Raw genomic sequence first — 19,080 nt, 5'->3', positions numbered from 1 at the left:
TTTATTTTTTGCGAGTTTGCTTTATATGTATTTATTATCTATATGTGTCGTAACTGTTTATTAGTTAACATCACTTTTTTATGCTTTTGCTTATTGATGCATATGGTTTTTGTGATATGATGAAATTTAAAATTTATTGTTCTCTTATTCATTTATTTCTTTTTATATTAACATTTATAGAAGAATGAACGAAACAAATTTGATTTCTAACTGTTTTTAAAGCCAACATAATGTTTCACTTACTCTTAGTATTATGTTCTTTTTAATTATATTTAAAATTTAATACTTTATTATTATCGATTTGTCCTTAAAAATCCTTTTTATATTATCATACATTTCACAATACTGTAATATTTTGTTGCCTAAAATTTAGCAAAGTACAGTGTTTTTGACGCATCGTATCACCCTTTCGTCTTTAATCCTTTAGTTATTCATCCAATATTTCGTGGTTTATTTTATATTATGTTTTTATCTTTTACTAAAACACTTTTAAAATATTGAATACCTCTGATTTAGAAAGCTTTTTTTTTGCTGAAGTCAGTGATATTTCAACTTCCCACTTAGATTATATTTCGGATCTAAATATTTTCTTGTATTTTATGTCCTTTTGCTTCCGTTAACTTTAACTCGCTGTGTCACGTAATATTGCATCATAAATTTTATTTTTTATGTCTATCTTTTTACCTACTAGCGTTCATATATGACATAAGGGGGCAATAGCTAAATGTTAAATGTTTTGTGAAAAGTCGATTTTTTAACTTAGCTTTCTTCTTCTACTTCATACTTTTATAAAACTCTTTTTTTTTATTTATTGTGTGACATTTGGACCCACAGACTTGTACAATTCACATAAATTTTATCTTTTTTATGATTTTTTACTCTTTTCACTTACTCCTTTCGACTTACAACATAAATATACATATATATGTTGCATAAATGGAAAGCCATATCAAAGTAGCAGCATTTGCGAGAGCATTTTAATTATTATTATTACTTTTGTTCTATTATTGTATATGATAAATGAATTTTGTTCATTTAAAACGATAAAATATGCACAAAACAATGGTTCATTTTTTAAATCACTATTTTCGTATTTTTTCACTTAGTATTTTTTTTGTTCTGTTTTAAGTGCTGTTGCAATGGCATTATTGTGATATTGCATATATTTTATCCATTGTTCTCCAAAATATATCATGTAAACTTATTTGCTGTGTAAATGAAATTTTTACGACGACTCGCGTCAACTAAATGTTTTTTTTTCTTTGAGAATTTTTGTATCGGTTTCAACTCTCAGTCGTGCACATGTTATGTTGTGAATATGAATATTCATGTAAAATTATTGTTTGTTCACTTTTTCAATTAAGCGTTATTCGTTCTTCTTATATGATTTTTGTACACACACGGTAAAAAAAAATTTATATGTAAATATCTAGAAAAAATATTTTGCCAGTGGCTTTGAAGCTTTTGCTGTATGCTGGTAAAAAAATTTTAATTTTCAATCTGTCAGAGGGTATCTCCCTCCACCATACACTTTAATTATGTGCAAATTTTATTTAATTAATGCAGCAGCACAATGAAAATTAGTTTAATTAGCGACGTTTAATTACATTTGATACACGCGACGCGCGAAATACACGTTTAAAAAATTAACATCATTTATTTTGGGGATAAAAATTGTAAATAACACACATAAAATGTTATTTGTAATAATTGATTATTTTAATTATTTGTTTATATGCTTATCAACGCACAATGATGAATATATAAATTATGAGCGCATATATTGAATAATTAAGTTAACTCCTTGCATATACTGTACAATTTTGATTCAATTTATCTGTTTCCATTGCGTCAATTAAATGTTTACTTATTTTTTTATTATTATTATTTTTTTTTTGCTTTTTTGAGTTAAATCAGATGGATTTGCTTTTTCTACCCGTTTTGTTCCGAAAGTTCCCGATTACGATTTTCATTGATTAGATGATTGATCGGTAATTCGAAATTACAACAACAATTAATGAATTCGAAATAAAAAAAATACTTATATCACATGTTTAATATTCTTATTGAATTCATATACTTAAATTGTTTAAAACATTCATTTCCTTTATTTGATATATGCAAATTTATTATGTTAATTTTAAAACACTTTTATCTACCTTTTTAACTAATTCGTCTATTTATATATCTCTCAATTTTTCGATCACAATTACGACAAATGTATGTTATATGTAAATTGTACATGAGCACATTTTAATACTCCTCCTAAACAGTATTTATCTCATTAAATAATCCAGCAATCTCGTCAATAATTGTAGAGGTGTTATTGTTGTAGAATGCTATATCCACTCTCCATTATATTGAGCCACCGAATGTGGCCCATTAATTACTGTCACAATTAAAATTTACAGTAACATACTCTATGTTATACTCAAATGTATAGAGCCGTTTAGTGATGTAATTTTCAGTTGCTTTCAATTAATGTCTCCTTTTACTTCCTCAAGTTTAATTTTTTTTTTAAAGAATTATCCCAATATACAATTTTCTGCTTCTTCTATTCCACACTTTTCACATATTTTATCCTTTTTGTATCATTTTAAAATGATTTTTGTCATTGCATACAATAAGAATAATAACTTGTAAGAGAAATCGATAATTTTTCGTTTCTTCTTATTACTTTATTGTGTCATTTTTCATATCTAAGATTCATTCATGTACTGACAGCTATAGAATAAAGAATATTTCTCTTTTATTCATTCATTGATTGAATTGATAAGCCACGACGTAATTATTATTATTATTTTGTTCCTTATCGATTTGTACACATTATCAGCTGTAAACAATGCGAATATATAAAGATATTAATTTCTTCAAGTATTGCTTTTTGGTGTGCTTATTTGTTTATTAAATCTGTACCAGATTATTATCTACTTCTCAATTTCATTTCATTGTGTTACTTCTTCTGTAACGTTTATATATAAGGTTTGGTTTTCTTATATGTATTGCTGGTGACTGTTGTCCTTTTTATATTTTTTTCTCGCTTCTCTCTAATGTATTTATATAATTTTTACTTCTCTTCTTTCTTTTTCTTTAAGATATGAAGAGCATTGACTAAAAAAAATTTTCAATGACAATGACAGAATGAGTAAATCTTGTCGTAAAATAGAAATGAGAGGGAAAATCTCTTTCTTACTTTCTTTATATTATTTCACTAGTACTGTCTTTACTTCTTATTGTTTATTTGTCTGCTCTGTCTTTTCCTTATGTAATAATCTTCTTTCTCATGCTTCTCTAGTTATTGTTTTTGTTTTTGCTTTTGTTATTTTTTTTTATTGGATTGCTTAATGCCAATTTGCAATTTACTTTATTCAAGTTGAAGACTTTTCATTCTTCCTTTCCTTCTTTTTTCGTTGTTGTTGATATTATATTTTTTTTTATTGTTTCAGATCCATTCCGCATACTCTTCTTAATTTTCACTTTTCGTAATTGAATCTTTATTATTCTTATTTAAAATTTGGTCATTAAGAAGATTTCAACAATTTCGAAATATTATTCAATTAAGTTTTTTTTTGTCTGTTCACACTTAATTTTATTGATTTATAGTTATAGTTATGTATGCAAAATCTGAAACTGATACTAAAGATGATGATGGAAGGAAAAACGTATTAACATTTTTTGGCACTGATTCAAATTTAATAATTTTTCTCTCCATTTGTAGAGTATATTTTTTTAGGCAAAATTTAAATGTTTTATCCACATATTACGAAAACTACCAACAACAGCTTCAAAAATGAGACACAACAAATTTTTCTCATTCACTGCTTACTTTCCGAATGAATTGTAATCGATTTTCATTCACTTTTAACATTTTATCACGCTTCCTTTCGCTAACTTTATGTATGTGAGTAAATATGTGTTTCCGAATTTTATGCTCCTTTTTTGCTATATTTTCGCGTGTGCTTGTTTGGTTGATTTTTCCGCAGAGACAACACAGACTTCAAACTTTTTTTCTTTCTTTATCTTGAAAGTTGTCGTTTTTTTTGTGTAAATGGAAAAATATGAAGCAAATATTTTTAGCACTTTAATGTCAATTTTTATTATTTTTATGAAGAGTCTTTGTATCAAAACACCGTACAACAAGTAAGTGGAGAAAAATAACAAAAAAAAATTGAATTTTACAGTCAAAGGTTCTTTGTTTGTGTATTATTTATTTATAAATTTATTCAAAAACGAAATAATGAAAATATTGGCTTGTAGATATAAATGAATGAATATTGAATAAATAAATAAGTATTTTTATTTTGAAGAAGTATTCCCACTTTAAAATAAATTTTAAAGTATTATAGATACTAACAAAATTGACTTATTGACAGTCTCATTTTTGTCACTTATTTGTATTTAAGTTATTTCATATTTAACATAACTTTTTGTTTGGCCAATGCCTCTTTTGTCTTTTTTAATTCAAAGTTAATTATTTTCATTTTAAATTATTTTTCCATTCTTTCTTGCTGTTTCATTTCACTGTTTTCTGTTGAGGAAATCCTTGAGGAGATATTTTTTTATATTTTTACGCTTTGTCTGGCTTTTAATCACTTTTTTTTCTTTTTAACTTTATCTTTTTTATGAGTTTATGAATATTGTGGTTTGCACTCTAACAAAAAAAGGAGAACGAAAGGCGTCTAATTTCATTTTAATGTCTTTCTTCAACATTTATATTCATCCAAATATTACAGCACAAAGCAATTTTTATCATTTAATTAGAGATATTTTTTTGTTCCTTTTCTTTTGTTTGCTTTTCTCTTTCACCGACCGTAAGAAAAATCTTATTTGTTTATTTTCTTTATTACTCGGAAATATTTTTTTTTTTCATCGTCAAAATATTTAATTTCAATTTGTTCTCTTTTAAAACTCTTTGTGTCATAATTTTTAATTATGAAACTTTTACATTTTTTATGAAAAAATGATAATATGAATCTGATTCAGGCAAATTAACGTTTATCTTCCCCGATTCAAGTTCACATTCAAACTGACATAAGATTGACTCTCGAGATCTTTATACCAAATGCAATTCTCACTATCAAAGAGAGAAATGTTGGAATAATGAAGCCTTTAGGTTCTTCCATGCAATAACTGGAAAGAAAATGTGGAATAGAAAATTTAGCATGTGGAAATACTGAGAGAAATATATAAATTTTTTTCCAATGCTCTATTCAGGAAAAAAATAAATATTTTTTATATAGGAGAATATAACACAGCTGATTTTGTTGAATGTATCGTTTAGGTCATGATTTTTAGAAGAACAATATATATAAAATTTTACAAAGAATTATAATAAAGGATATTTAAAAGAAAATTGCCATGAAAGCTTGATTTTAAAATTAAATTATGGTTTCTTTTTTCACAGTTATACTCGCTAAAATAGTTCTCGAAATACATAATAATAAATATCTTTCTCAGAAAATTGAGATTCCATAATACTGAATAAAACATTATTGTAGGGATTTTATTTATCACGAACTAACTCTTGACAACTATATATGACTATATAATATAATATAGAACCACATACATATGTATATAAATTGAATGATGCTCGTTTTTTGGTATGATGTTTGTAGAAAAATACCTTAGAGATGTTTGAAATATTAGATATGAAAAGAGATCAAATTTATACAGAAAAATCATAATTTGATATTATGTTTCACGCTTCAAGGCATTGGTTAATATTCAATATTGGACACATCAACCTAGGATCGAATTAATAACTTAACTTGTCAAATTAGAGAAATTATAAAATGCGTTCATCAATGTTTTTATAGGACTTTTCATCTGGTTAAATAGATACAAAAATAAAAGGACACATAGACCTAATTTCTAAAGAAGAAAAGACAAGAATTAGTCTATATATAAATATTAAAATATCATTGTCGAAATTGATTCAGTAGCACTTTATATATTGTCTCTAACTCTTTTTAATGCTGATACTCTTCTAGAAAAATCAAAGTTTAAAATAAGATATCTGATGAAATATAATTAGAAAATTTTAAAATTACTATTTTCTGATGTAAAGTTTTAGGTCAAAGATGAAATTTAATCTTTTTTCCTACCCTTTATTATGAATTCTGAAATTGTTTTATAAGTTTAATTTTTTATGGTTAATACATCTGTCTTTAATATTCTTTTAACAAGATAAAATAGATAAAATATGAAAGTAGATTTTTAGTGAAATATTTTTACACTGTGGATATTTTGTAACCATAAACTCACTTGAAACCTTGCTTTACGAGGTGGAAAGTTAAAGTCTTGTACTTTTGAGTATTATATAAATCTTTGTCTTATGCTTTCTCACTCATTGAAGGAAATGTGAAAATGAAAATTAAATTTGGGTGATGCTTAATAAAAAAGGTAGCATAAATTATTTAGAGAATCCATGAAAAAAAATTGGAATCGGGTAAAAAAACGAAAAACTCATTGCTTAACAAGACCGACCTTCGTGAGATATGAAGAAATGAAAAGAAGTAAAAAGAGAACATTCCAAGTACTGTTTATTACTTATGAAAATCGTCGTTGTATATTTATTCAAATGAATAGTAGTCTGTATTTCCTGATTATTGTTTAATTCAAATTTATTTTATTAGGCTCATTTTATGAATGTTGAAATTTATTTTCCTCATTTCATAAAAACAATTTTCTTTTTAAATTTTGATGTTTTTATTTAACACATTAAAAATCTTTTTTATTATATGTACCGTTTTTAAAATAAAATCAAAAGTTTTGAATAAATTAACTCTCTTTATTCTAAGATTAGCATTCTTCTATAATAATTAATCAACATATTTAGTCATAAGCTTCATATCTTATCTTAATTGCCATTCGCTCAAGATTATTTCATATCTGGTTTTGTCAAAAGCACACAATTGTTTATATCTAATTGTAAAATTTATTCCTTACAATTTTGCTTTTAATTTTCTCACTCTCTTCATAATTGTACACAAACATTTCTTTCCTCACTTAAAAAAACCACTTAAAAAGATTTACGAATACAATACGATCTTAGTAATTAAATTGAGCGAACTGCGATGTAAATGAAATAAAAACAAAATATTCAGCAAGAAAAGAAAGAAATTCAAAAAGCTTCAGAAAGAGATAAGGAAAATAATTAGAATGCAAATGACTAAACTTGAATTTAGCGACATAATTTGTGAATATTAATTCTGAATAAATTTAAGGAAATATAAGATGGAAATAAAATTGAATGAAAGAGCTTAAGGATTTAGATTCAATTTTAAAATATTACCTTTGTTTATCACTATTTTTTTAATAAAATTAATATTATTTTAAGACCAATTTTTCATTTTATCTTCCAATTAAAAGTTAAATTCAGACAGAATCTGTCTTACATAGATATAAAAAAAAATGTTTTTGTCAAACATCCATATGAATTTAAACACAAAAGCTTTATTGAGCATATATAGAAATTGAAATTCATGACTTAATATTTTAACGAATTAACTATTGAATTATTTTTAAAAAAAAACTTTTATTAAGTGATCATAAATAATTCATAAGTTTTAATATTTTGACAAAGATTTAAAATTCAACATTAAAAAATTAAAATCTTTTAGAATTTTAATGAAAATTTATAATCTTTATTTTAAGGATTATTTGAGGCGAAAGACTCGAAGAAAAAAGGACAAATTATATTCTTAAGAAGAGAGACTTTACTCCTTTTAAACTCTCGTTTATATGAAAAAGCCGATTTAACAAATGAAAAATGAAGGGACGAATGAAGTTTACTCAAAAAGAAGAAAATTAGAATCCATGCAACTTATTTTTTTTTTTTTTATCTTTGCCTAACCTTATTTTTTTTTTTATTTTAATGTGATATCATCTTACTGACTATTGTCTTTCTAAATAACGCTAACAGGCAATCAGTATGCTCTCCTAAATGAGGTCGTTAATGAGTATACTCAATATGGCTGGATAGGTCACACACTTCGAATATGGCTGGATAGGTCACACACTTCGAAAACGTAATAGTGTTGTAGCTGGGGGTGAGACACAAGCTTGCTATACTGCCCTTGGTTGGAATCCACAAGGGAAAAGGCGTCCAGGTGCTCCAAGAGCAACATGGCGTAGGACGGTAATGAAAGAATGCCAGTTAGATGTCAAAACTGAGAATTTGTACAAGCTTTGTGATACAGCCAGCAACAGAGTCAGATGGAAGGCCTTTTGTAGCAACCTAGGCTCCAAGTCGGAGCATGGTTCCAGTAAGTAAGTAAGTAATGAGTATACTCAATCAATATAAATTATCATACATAATTTTTTGAGCATATTCATGATTATGCTCCTTGTCAGTTCTGAGATTAAGCGAATATAATAATGATATTAATCAATAATTTTAGTTGCTACAATTATATTTCTTGACATAAGAAGCATACGTTAGAAAATTGCAATTACAATGACTTGTCAACATGTTTAATTACATCAATAATGATGATAATTTTAATATTATTGAGATTTGTTAAATTTGAGTTTATATGCTTCTTGTTATCTTCCTTTTCCTAGAGCAATAAATTGTTGCTTCGGACTATTTGCTCCATTGGGATTATTTGATACATATGTAACTTTATTTAATCAAATAAAAATAGAAGAATAAATTTATTTTTTTTCATTTTTAAATATTTTGATGCATATAAGGGACTCAAGTATAATATGATTTTTTGAAACTTTAGGAGAATTTCAACAGCTGGTATAATGTATGTAGATGCTTTTGTATTTTTTCCAATTTGGTTTTTTTTTTTTGAATACGGTGAAAAACTCAAAAGAAAAGTTTCATGTTTTCCGACTTGTTAACAAGCGCCACAAGCTGTATGAAACAAACAAAGTAGTTTTTGTCGTATAATTTATATAAAAGTATATGTGATAGATATCATCAACATTAGAATATTGCATAAATTTGAAAGACATATTGTATTCAATTCCTTATGTTTATATACATATTTTTATTAATATTATATATACATTTATTTATGTATTCAGGAACGCTTGATTTGCATAGTTTTGTTTCATTTATTGTAAAGTTATACATCAGTGATGATGTTTAAAGCGTTGATAGAAAAACAATGAAAAAATAACAGAAGGAAATAAGGGATAAAATACTCTGAAAGAAAAATCCTATACATTTATTCTTTTCCCCTATTTTCCTTCGCTTTACTTGTGTTAATGAACTAGCAAAATGTTGACATGGAAATGAAAATGTTTCTTCATTATTTACAAAAGCCATTCATCTCAGCCTTCCAGAATTCTCTTATGTGTTGAATATTCTCATTTATAAGTATGTACATATATAAATAAAGTGTAACCTTTAAATATGTGTAAAATAATTTGCACAAAAATATCTTTAATGGCTGTATAAATGATTATGAAATTCTAAATTCTCTGAGACTAATAACTTAAAAAAAAATTAATCAACCACTGACTACGTAAAATGTCTGAAACTTAAAGTTTCAATCATTTTAAGTCAATATACTCAGTAAGGATTACAAAAGCACAGACATAAACACATATATAAATATATAAAGCATAATATATAAAGAAGAAGAGATAGAAAAATTATTTATCGCGTAAGTGGAGACAGAAGTCTGAATGCCAGAGGGGATGGGAGCATCCGTCGTGCTAGCTCTATTTAGGTGGCTTTACTACCATAATACATAAATTTTTATATCCGCTCATTTCATCTTTATCGATATTGAGCCAATGAAATAGAGTAAACCAGACACGATAAGTAAATCGTTGAAATGGGGAAAAAGGAAATAATTCTCTGTTCCGTAATTCATACTATCGTCATTTAACTTTGTTTATCACTAAATCTTCCAACATTTGATTAATTATTGATTCGATTTTAATCTTGTCTTCTCGAAAAACTATTTTACTTTTGTAAAAAAACAAACTTCACTTAAAACTTCATATTCACACCAAGTTTTCAATTTCGGTGAATATATTGTTTATGGAGAGTTTTTGGTATTTCAGTGAAAGCACTATTTTACTCCATGAATCTGAAAATAATTTTTTTTAAAATGATCGACATATGAATGTCATTTATCCTCACAAGAGCTTCTTACTCTCAAAAATTAGCCTGTGCTCATTCATAATGCTATTATGATGTAAACCAAGTAATTTGCAAATGGGAAGTTTTAATCTATATTAATTCCTAATCATTTAAAGCATGATTTCGTTTTTTAGTTAATTTTCTTGGTCGTCAACAGTAAAAGCATTTTGCTCTAAAGATTTTACGATAAGATGTGAATATATTTGCATTGTGTTTCTGCCCAATATACAAGTTATTTAAATATAATTACTTTAAGTGTAAAAGCCAATTTTTCATTGTCAGAATGTTATGAATTCTTATTAGTATAAATGATGTTAATGAATAATAAAGAAGTTATATCTCTGATTATTTCGATAAACAAGAACATTTTGATTAATGTTTGAAGTGAATTAGAAATAAATTTAGACATTATGTAATAATTAGGCACAATAATTTACATCGTTTAGTTTCTGTTACGGTATCCAATAGCTTAACATGATGGCTATTTATTTCATTTTAATAAAATGTTTACAAAAGCTATCTATTAATCAAAATTCAGGCAATTTCTTTTATGTTGCTGATGTCTTAAAATATATACTTATATTTCGACAAATTTAAGTCCGTAAGTATTATGAATATGAATAATGAATCTCTTAAATGTATGTCAAGAATGACATCAGATGATTTTGTGTCAAAAAGACAATTAATAGAAATATATAAGACTTCCCAATTAAGGATGTTCTCCATCTTCGCTAAGATGTATTTATGAATGGGTGGCATAAAGTATACGTGAGTATGTAAGTTTTCTTACATATGTTTGAAGATTATGTGTCAATAAAAATAACTTTTCTGTAGTCTGTTTTATCAAAATAATGGTAATCAAATTATCTACAAAAAATTAATACATTTCTGCTGATGTGTTTCATGAATGCTTTTATTCATTTACTTTAGTTTTATCAATATTTTTCTTAGGTATAAGCCAAAACGTTTACAACTAATTAAAAATGTTTTTAATAGAACTTCCATGTCAAACATGATAAAGTATTAACAATCATTATATTTTTATTATTTTAAATATTTATTTCTCATGAGTGACGAAAATTAGAACAGATCAAAAATAGTTTGTTATAAAGAAGGGAAAGGAAAAATCCCATGAATTTTCTAAAAACTACATCACCATTTAGTAGATCAAATAAAAGTACTAATTTGTTTTATTCATGAAATAAACTTTTTTACATGATAATATTTAAAATTTTAATCTTCATCTGTTTATAGCTTTAAGCAATTTATAATTTGTGCTACTCTGAGCTCATTTAACTTTGCATAATCCAATTAATAGAGGAAACCAAATATAATTATGAAGAGATACCAAACTACTGTAGATGTAGTTGACAATGATGTGCTGCTATGAAAATCGTTAAGAAAATCTTGAATGTCACTTGAATGAGTGTTGAGCCATCGCAAATTGCCGCTAACAATAGTATGAATCTCTTCGTTTACATCCTTATTTACGTTGTATATTACAAGCAAATCAGATAGTGTTGCTGATAAACTGTTATCATTGATTCTGTCAGCGATGTCCTTTAGAATTGCATTCATTGATGACACGGAGTTGAGTTCATGCAATCTGAATTGAAATTGCATATTATTGAATGTATCAATTGATTTGACTCTTAAAGTGATTATAGATTAAATGGAGTACAAAATCCAATGAAGATATAGATGGTTATAACAATGCTTAAATAGGGAAATGGGAAGCGACTGGAATAAAAAATCTATGCACTTACAATTCAATAAAAGCATCATAGTGTTGTCGAAGAAAATGAAGCGTAACCCTCAAACCAACAACGTTGTTTGAATAAGTAGCTTTCAATATGGTTTTCCATTCATTATTTACAACGTTATCGATATCTTTACTTTCAATTATCATCATAATAAATTTCATTAATATTGACTCATCTTCTATACATCCCATTGAATTCAAATAAAGATTACGTCTCGCCGGATTTTTAGTTCCTTTGAAAACCTTCCATATGAAATCAAATTCGTGCTCAGTTATCATTATTAGGCCTTTACAAAATATTACATATTCATGATCAACCGATATGCTAGTATTTCTCTCTTCTAACATAAATTTCCATAATTTTTCCCGTGTTGCATCTAAACATGATTGTAAATGCATACCACAACTCCATGAGATAGCAATATTTCGAATATGTTTATGATATTGTGGCTCCTCAGGCTTCTCATCAATGCCATATGTCGTAAAAAGTTTCAAAAGAAGTTTTTGTAAAAATCTCTGAAAGCATTCATTAATTAATATTGAAAAGCTTTAAATTACTTTGAATCACCTTCACAAGCGACCATTTGACAATGTCTTTGTTTTTTTTTTTTTTTAATTTTTAAAGCAAGTGAGTATCAATTTGTTTCTAAAAAACTACCAAAACTAAAATATTTAAATGCTAATTAATTAAAATTTAGAGCTCAAAGTTGTCATGAGCTTTTTATTTAAAAAAAAATATTTACCTTAAAGTCGTCCGATAATTTTGAATTTCCATTTATGACCATCAATCTCATATAACGTAAGCTTCTTGTTGCAACAAGCCATGGTATATATTCGATCTATAAAAATAATAAAAACATAAAACGAGAAAAGAAAAAAGGAAATAATAACGTTTTTTTTTCGTTTGCAATCATAATTGTACAACTGCTCCCAATGGCACAATAAAACTTATTTTTTTCTTTCATTCTCACATCATGCTCGAGATGCTTCATCAATTCCAAAAATATTCTGACTCGAAGCATATTTCTTGTAAGAAATATTGTAGCATCATTCATCAGCATTGCACGGCTAATAGGCGATATATTTGAAGAAGGGTCCATACGGGATAATTCTTCTGAAATAAGCATCCAATTAGCTTCATCGTACTGTACACGATAATAACCAATTCGTTCAATATTCACAAGAAAATAAGAGCTTGGATGTAAGGTGTCAATTAAAATATCTATAGTTTTCTGCTTTTGGAGCCAAATTTTTGGTTGCAAACTATATTCAGAGTCAGATTTTGAAGTATATGTAACAGGTATAAACCATAAAAAATTTGACAAATTTTTGGATGACATTGTGAAAGGTTTCTATAAAAAAAAATTAAGAAACATTTCAAAAAATGATTTTCCTTCTTAATATCCATGAAAAAATTCAAAATATAATTTACTTGAGTAAACCTAACACGATGATTATTATAGCTCCTCTCAACAAATAATATTGGATATCCTTCTTGATTCTCCCAGCAGCTAAATAATTCCTCAACTTTATAGCCTCCCAAAGCAGTATTGTCCTCGTTGGCTGCACGCTGCCAAGCGTCATAAATATCTTTGTGAAATGTTACACCCAAGTTATTCAGTGAGGATTTACTTAAGTAAATTTTAAGGCCTTTGGTAAATGTTGTCTCTGATAGTGAATGATAAAACATTCGAAGAATGCTTGCAGCTAAAATAGAAAAGTATATGAGCAACAAGGTTGCAATAATGTTTCTTTTTTCACTTGGTGTCTTTTTCTTCACAGTTATTTACATTTATTGTAAGTTATTGTATCATATAACTCTCTGACACCACCCGGTGACTCCTCATAATGTGATAAACAATGTGTTGCTGACAATGAATCGTAAACCAAAGCACTCTCTACTATATCCACTAAAAACAATCCTTCTAAGACCATTTCGGGATAAATTTTCGATGTCATAAAATACTCATAAAATCTAAAAAAAAAAAAAATTACTTATTACTTATTTGTTTATACTCCACATGTCAGTTTATTGCCATCATAAACGAAATAACATTTTCGAAAAACTAATAATAAATAAATAAACAAATAAATAACAGACCTGCATAATCCCTCAAAAAGCCATTCAGTCGACCACCAAGAAGGTGTAAGGCGATTATCTAATGGAAATCAAATACAATTTTGTATATTTATCTCACAGAAAAATTCAATCAGATCATGTTTTACTCTACCCAACACTTGATGACAGACCTTTTTTTTTTAGAAAATCAAGAAAAAGGAAGAGATAAGAGCTTTTTGTTTCTTTAATATTTTATGCTACGTAACTCACATTGTTAACTATAGATAAAGCGGCTGATTCTTTCTCTTTTATTGTATTAATCTTTTGTTACCAGAAAAACAAACATGAAATAAATAATTCATTATCATGAGTACCTAACACTTTTATTATAGTGTATGTTTTATTAACAAAAATTAATGGTTTTAAAATCACGTTTATATATATAATATCATTATGATATGGCACGAAAATTAGTTGCAAAATGTCTGATTTTAAATTATTTCCAACGCTTTTACATAGGGACCTCTGTGTATTTAACGACGATGAGTAGTAACTTTAAAAATTGTTTTAATTAATGTTTAATATAATTTATTATTTTGTGTTGTTACTTAATTGAGGAAATGCCGTCATTAAGATTAAAATATAAGAGATGCAAATTTCAAATATCAATTGAATACTTAAAACGCTCAAATTTTTTAAAACCACAATACTGATGATAAAATCAATACATATAACAAATAAAGATAAATTTTACTTACTGAAGGGTCATACAACAAGCAGTTCTCCCGATAAAGTGCGATTCCATAATTTGCAACGCTACATTGATTGAAAAAAGGTAATGCTACTTGATCTAGCTTATTGAGTTCATATTGAATTTCAAAAGAAAAATTTTCTTCAAACATATGAAGTGCTTGTTCAATCGTTTCTAATCCAAACGCCGTATTTTCAAGTTCTATTTGATTTGAAAATGTACGAAGCATAATATTATTACTTGTTCTGTATTCTGTCGCATTGAAATCAAATATGACAAACGCGATGAGATAAGTTGGCATGTAACGAGTGTGATTAAAAACCGTTATTCTTCGTCCATAGCTGTCTCTTTGTAGAACAAAAAATAAAATAAAATCATAAAATATTATGACAATCATATTAAATTGTATTTCAAAAATGACTATAATAAGGAAATTTGAAAGGGTTTATGGACATCTTTAACATACTAAATCAGCGGTGGGCTTTTTTTTGCCACGGCATTGAAAATTATACACTACACACACAATAAAAAAAAATTACAAAATTCCTCGTGTTATTGATCGAGGGACTTAAGCGCATTTTTGTCCCAACAATCAGTAATTGATTAATAAGTAAGTTAACAAAATAAGATCCAGTTAATTCCAAGTCACTATACTAGAAATTTAAGAATTTCATCATTTAACGGATTTTGATAATTCAAACTATATAACGGTCAAAAAAATTCAAACTTTCTTGAATTGTAAACACTGTAAAAACATCGGAAAACATTGAAGAACACTGTAAAACAATGAAAAAAACGTGTTGTTTTTGTTGTTAATGAAAATGAAAAATTGTTAATTATAGTATTTATAATGTGAATTGAAACTTTTAAATGCCCGGGAACATAATAACTCAATGGAATTGAGGTATTAAAAAAACTAAAGCTCTCTACGATGTCTTCTTGACGAATTGATAGAATTGATAGTTATTGATCGAGGGACTTAAGCGCATTTTTGCCCTAGCGATCAGTAATTGATTAATAAGTCAGTTTACTCGACTCATAAAATTCAGGTCCCTTCCCAGCCCACAAAACAAGATCCAGTAGGATCCATGTCACTTTCCGACCTAAAGGCGCCGCAATAACTTTATAGAACTGATCCTTTAAAACCATTCCGAGATCTATACGGTGTCTAGATAAAATGTTTTTATTGCCAGCCGACCGAACAGACAAAGTGATTTATTAAGCTACCTTTTTAAAAAAAAAATCAAAAATTCGCTAAAAATAAATTATGAGAAAATTTTCAAGGTCAAATAACAGATAAACTGATTATTTCTTATTTATCATATCTATTACTTACTCGGTAGATTCTTGTTCCTCAATATTGGATATTGCCTTATACTGTGCAGCATGGTTTAATGAAATTATAAACTGAGCCTTGAATCTTGGTTCATCATACGATGGAAATATCCTTCTTGCATAATTTGGCTTCGTCCGAGTTGCAATATAATAACTTAAATGATAAAGAAAACGAAGCATTGATTAAATTTTATAATAATTAAAATATAAACTGTATTAACCACTTTCAAACCTTATATTGCCATTTGAATCTGTAAAACTTTTACGAAAAACACCTTCATTGGATGTACTAATATACCCAATGTAGTTAACTGTTAACCACAAAATTGAATCTTTTTTTAATATTTCTTCTGTTGTTTTAATCAATAAAAACTCTCTTTCCACATCAATATCGTGAGTGTGAGCGATAGATGCACCAAATATATCAGATTTTGTTAAAGTTGTGTTTAATATTAATACAGAACTATGAAGAGTTATCATATTAGTGCTCTCCAGAACGTTGATCTTTATGTAAACGCTTCCTAAGAAGCTCACATCATCACGGAATGTAATACCAATTGAATACATTTGAGGGATTGTAGTGTTAGGTAACCGATAAGTGACATCGTTACTACTTCCACTATTTTTTTGAGCACTCTTAACATTCACATTGGTATTTTCAAATGACACTTCGGCTAAAGCTTCTATTGTTACGTAAACAAACAGTATTAAAACTTTCCACATTGAGATTTACCCACTTCAGAACATATAAAATACCGACGTCGTTTAATGCTAAAGAACGAGAACTTATAACTAAAATTGAATGAAAAATTTGTTCCGAAATATTTCTTATCAGCAACTGGCAAAAGAGTACTTAAGTACAGAGAAATGTAATATATTGATTTTTTTTTATTTGATATCTTGTTAATTGTCACATGCCGAAACGATTCAATACATAAAACGAGTATGAAATGTTGAAGAGTCATCTTTCATTCATAAAGATGGCTCTTTCTTTATATGAAGTACACAGTTGATTTTTAACATGTCATCATATCTTGTGCTATATCATTACTAAAGTTTATTAAGCGATCAATATTTTTTTAACAGGATTTCTTTAAGATGATTTTGTTTTGGAGTTAAAACTTGACTGATTGAGAGCTCACTCTTGAATATGCCGAATATTGATATTATTGTTGTTAAATTATTTAAATCTGGTGTAATATTTCTACAAATTAAGTAAAACACTTACCTGTGCATGAAAAGAATTATTAATATACATAAGCTTCTGGCATTCTGAATATATGAAAGAATTCATATGTTTATGTATATCTAAATAGACTTTACTAATGATTATCTCAAACGGTATCTACGACGAATAACGATAATCGGTGAAAAGAGGGTAAGAATAAAATTACCGCATAAATAAATTATTTCATCTTAATAACATCAGATTATAGTACTTTAGAAATATGATCAAAATTTATGTAGTATGATTAAGATTTGAGCAAATCTCTTCCGTCTTTTCCTTGCTCTTCGTTCTTTATGGCATCCTACCGTAATTTTCTGTATGTGTGTAGCTGTATAAAACTCTGTACTTATGCATAGAAAATCCTTCATACTGCTACTTTTGTTTTTGCTTTAATTATTCAACGCTAATTTTCTCCTTCTCTTTCTTCATCTATTAACATTGTCTTTAAGATACTTATATATGTATATACATATATTCTATAGAAACATTCCTTTGTCAAAATCTTGAAATATACTTTGGGGCCGTTCACTTATTACGTTACGCAATAAAAACGAATTTCTAGAACTCCCCTCCCGCCCTCGTTACAAAATGTACATCGAAAAAAAAAATTTTTGGTTAGGCTGTTACAAAATCGTAGACCCTCCTCCCCCATAAAGAGTATAAAAAAAAGAATAAAATAATCCTATTAGAATAAAAGCGTAGCTTGAAAGGAACTTCTACATTTCTTTGTTATTTTTTAATGCACATACTTTTAATAAAATAAACATCATCATATGAGAAAAAGAAAAGTTAGTAAAAAATTATTTTCAATCACATTAACTGAAAATTAACTCTTGTGTAAATTAAGAATGACTTATTTGTTCTTAAATCCTTATTTCGCATATGTGAATTATGTGTGTGAACGTCATTATGTTTTAAAAATTGGGTGGGCAAAAAACATCCATATGAAAACAAGATAATTAAAATGAACTATAACGTGAACATGTTAAAATTAATTAGTAAAAAATAAATAATCGTACCTGAAATGTAGCATTTTGTACGAATTAATGACATATGGTTATTTCTTTCAGTTATTTACAATCAACATTTTTGTTCGTCATTCTCATTTTGGAGATACTCAGCCTTTAATTAGTTCTATACAAATTTACAAAGCGAAGCTACGCTTATTTTTATACCATTCATATTGTTTTTAATTCTTGACGCTTCCATTGTAGCTTTTTCTCCCATACATTCCAATTCAGGGTGATGATGAATGAATCTTGATGTCATGAAAACGAACAGCTTTAAAATTAAAATTTAATTATACGAATAAAGCATTCCTTACACAATTCATATCGTACAATGTGTCATGTTCATATATAGTTAAATTAATAATAAAGCACATAGTGAAAATTGAAACTTTTATATCAGTCTTCATAAAATATGATGTTCTCTTTTTATTTTTAAACAATTTTACTGTTTTTTCTTCCTAATATTAATAGTATTGATTACTGACAAGATCAGACAAAATCTAATTAACCTTATTCAAATTATCAAAGAATCGAATAATTTAAATTTTTTTTGCACTGTTAGGTGAAAATTTAGGATATTTTTGTAATCATGCAATGAAAAAAAAAAAATTAAAATAGTCCTCGTGTTATTGATCGAAGGACTTAAGCTCATTTTTGTCTCAGCGATCAGTAATTGATTAATAACTTATAAGACAGGATCAAGTAATATCCAGGTAACTTCCAGGCCTACAAACGTAATATTTTTTTTTTTAATGTTATTCGAAATTATAATTCAATAAAAGCCTTGTGCTTTTAAAAGGAAAAAAAAAAAAATTTCCCGACCT

General features: G+C 27.0%; 1 protein-coding gene across 2 annotated transcripts; it reads right to left on the bottom strand.

Moving 5' to 3' along the window:
• Nucleotides 1–11,200: 11,200 nt before the first annotated feature.
• On the bottom strand, nt 11,201–19,005 carry LOC139088738 (aminopeptidase N-like). Of its 2 annotated transcripts, XM_070638008.1 has the most exons (13): nt 18,571–19,005; nt 16,251–18,504; nt 16,020–16,172; nt 14,691–15,030; nt 14,203–14,253; nt 14,105–14,123; nt 13,975–14,032; nt 13,664–13,848; nt 13,306–13,580; nt 12,845–13,225; nt 12,617–12,712; nt 11,878–12,389; nt 11,201–11,717 (listed from the first exon to the last, which is right to left on the bottom strand). In XM_070638008.1, exons 2-13 carry the CDS (start codon nt 16,739–16,741, stop codon nt 11,423–11,425), a joined length of 2,856 nt encoding a protein of 951 aa, XP_070494109.1. In that variant the 5' UTR covers nt 16,742–18,504; nt 18,571–19,005; the 3' UTR covers nt 11,201–11,422. The 2 variants fall into 2 exon arrangements, with proteins under 2 accessions (XP_070494109.1, XP_070494110.1); XM_070638009.1 differs by lacking the exons at nt 11,201–11,717; nt 11,878–12,389 and adding an exon at nt 12,442–12,536 and having other exon boundaries at nt 16,251–19,005.
• Nucleotides 19,006–19,080: the final 75 nt, after the last annotated feature.

This window comes from Chironomus tepperi, unplaced genomic scaffold (genome assembly GCF_022539635.2).
Source record: "Chironomus tepperi strain 1889 unplaced genomic scaffold, CSIRO-AGI_Ctep_v1 contig_170, whole genome shotgun sequence".
Classification (NCBI taxonomy): domain Eukaryota; kingdom Metazoa; phylum Arthropoda; class Insecta; order Diptera; family Chironomidae; genus Chironomus; species Chironomus tepperi.
The sequence above is the reverse complement of the archived record's forward strand: the minus strand, read 5'-3'. Positions and strand labels throughout refer to the sequence as shown.

Bases quoted from the DNA above. Each gene is read 5' to 3' on its own strand.
- LOC139088738 (XM_070638008.1), bottom strand. From the start codon at position 16,741: ATGTGGAAAGTTTTAATACTGTTTGTTTACGTAACAATAGAAGCTTTA. The intron at 12,713-12,844 runs GTGAGAATGAAA...TTATTTTTATAG, and splicing joins TGAAGCATCTCGAGCATGAT to ATCGAATATATACCATGGCT. The intron at 12,390-12,616 runs GTAAATATTTTT...GAATGCTTTCAG, and splicing joins AATTATCGGACGACTTTAAG to AGATTTTTACAAAAACTTCT.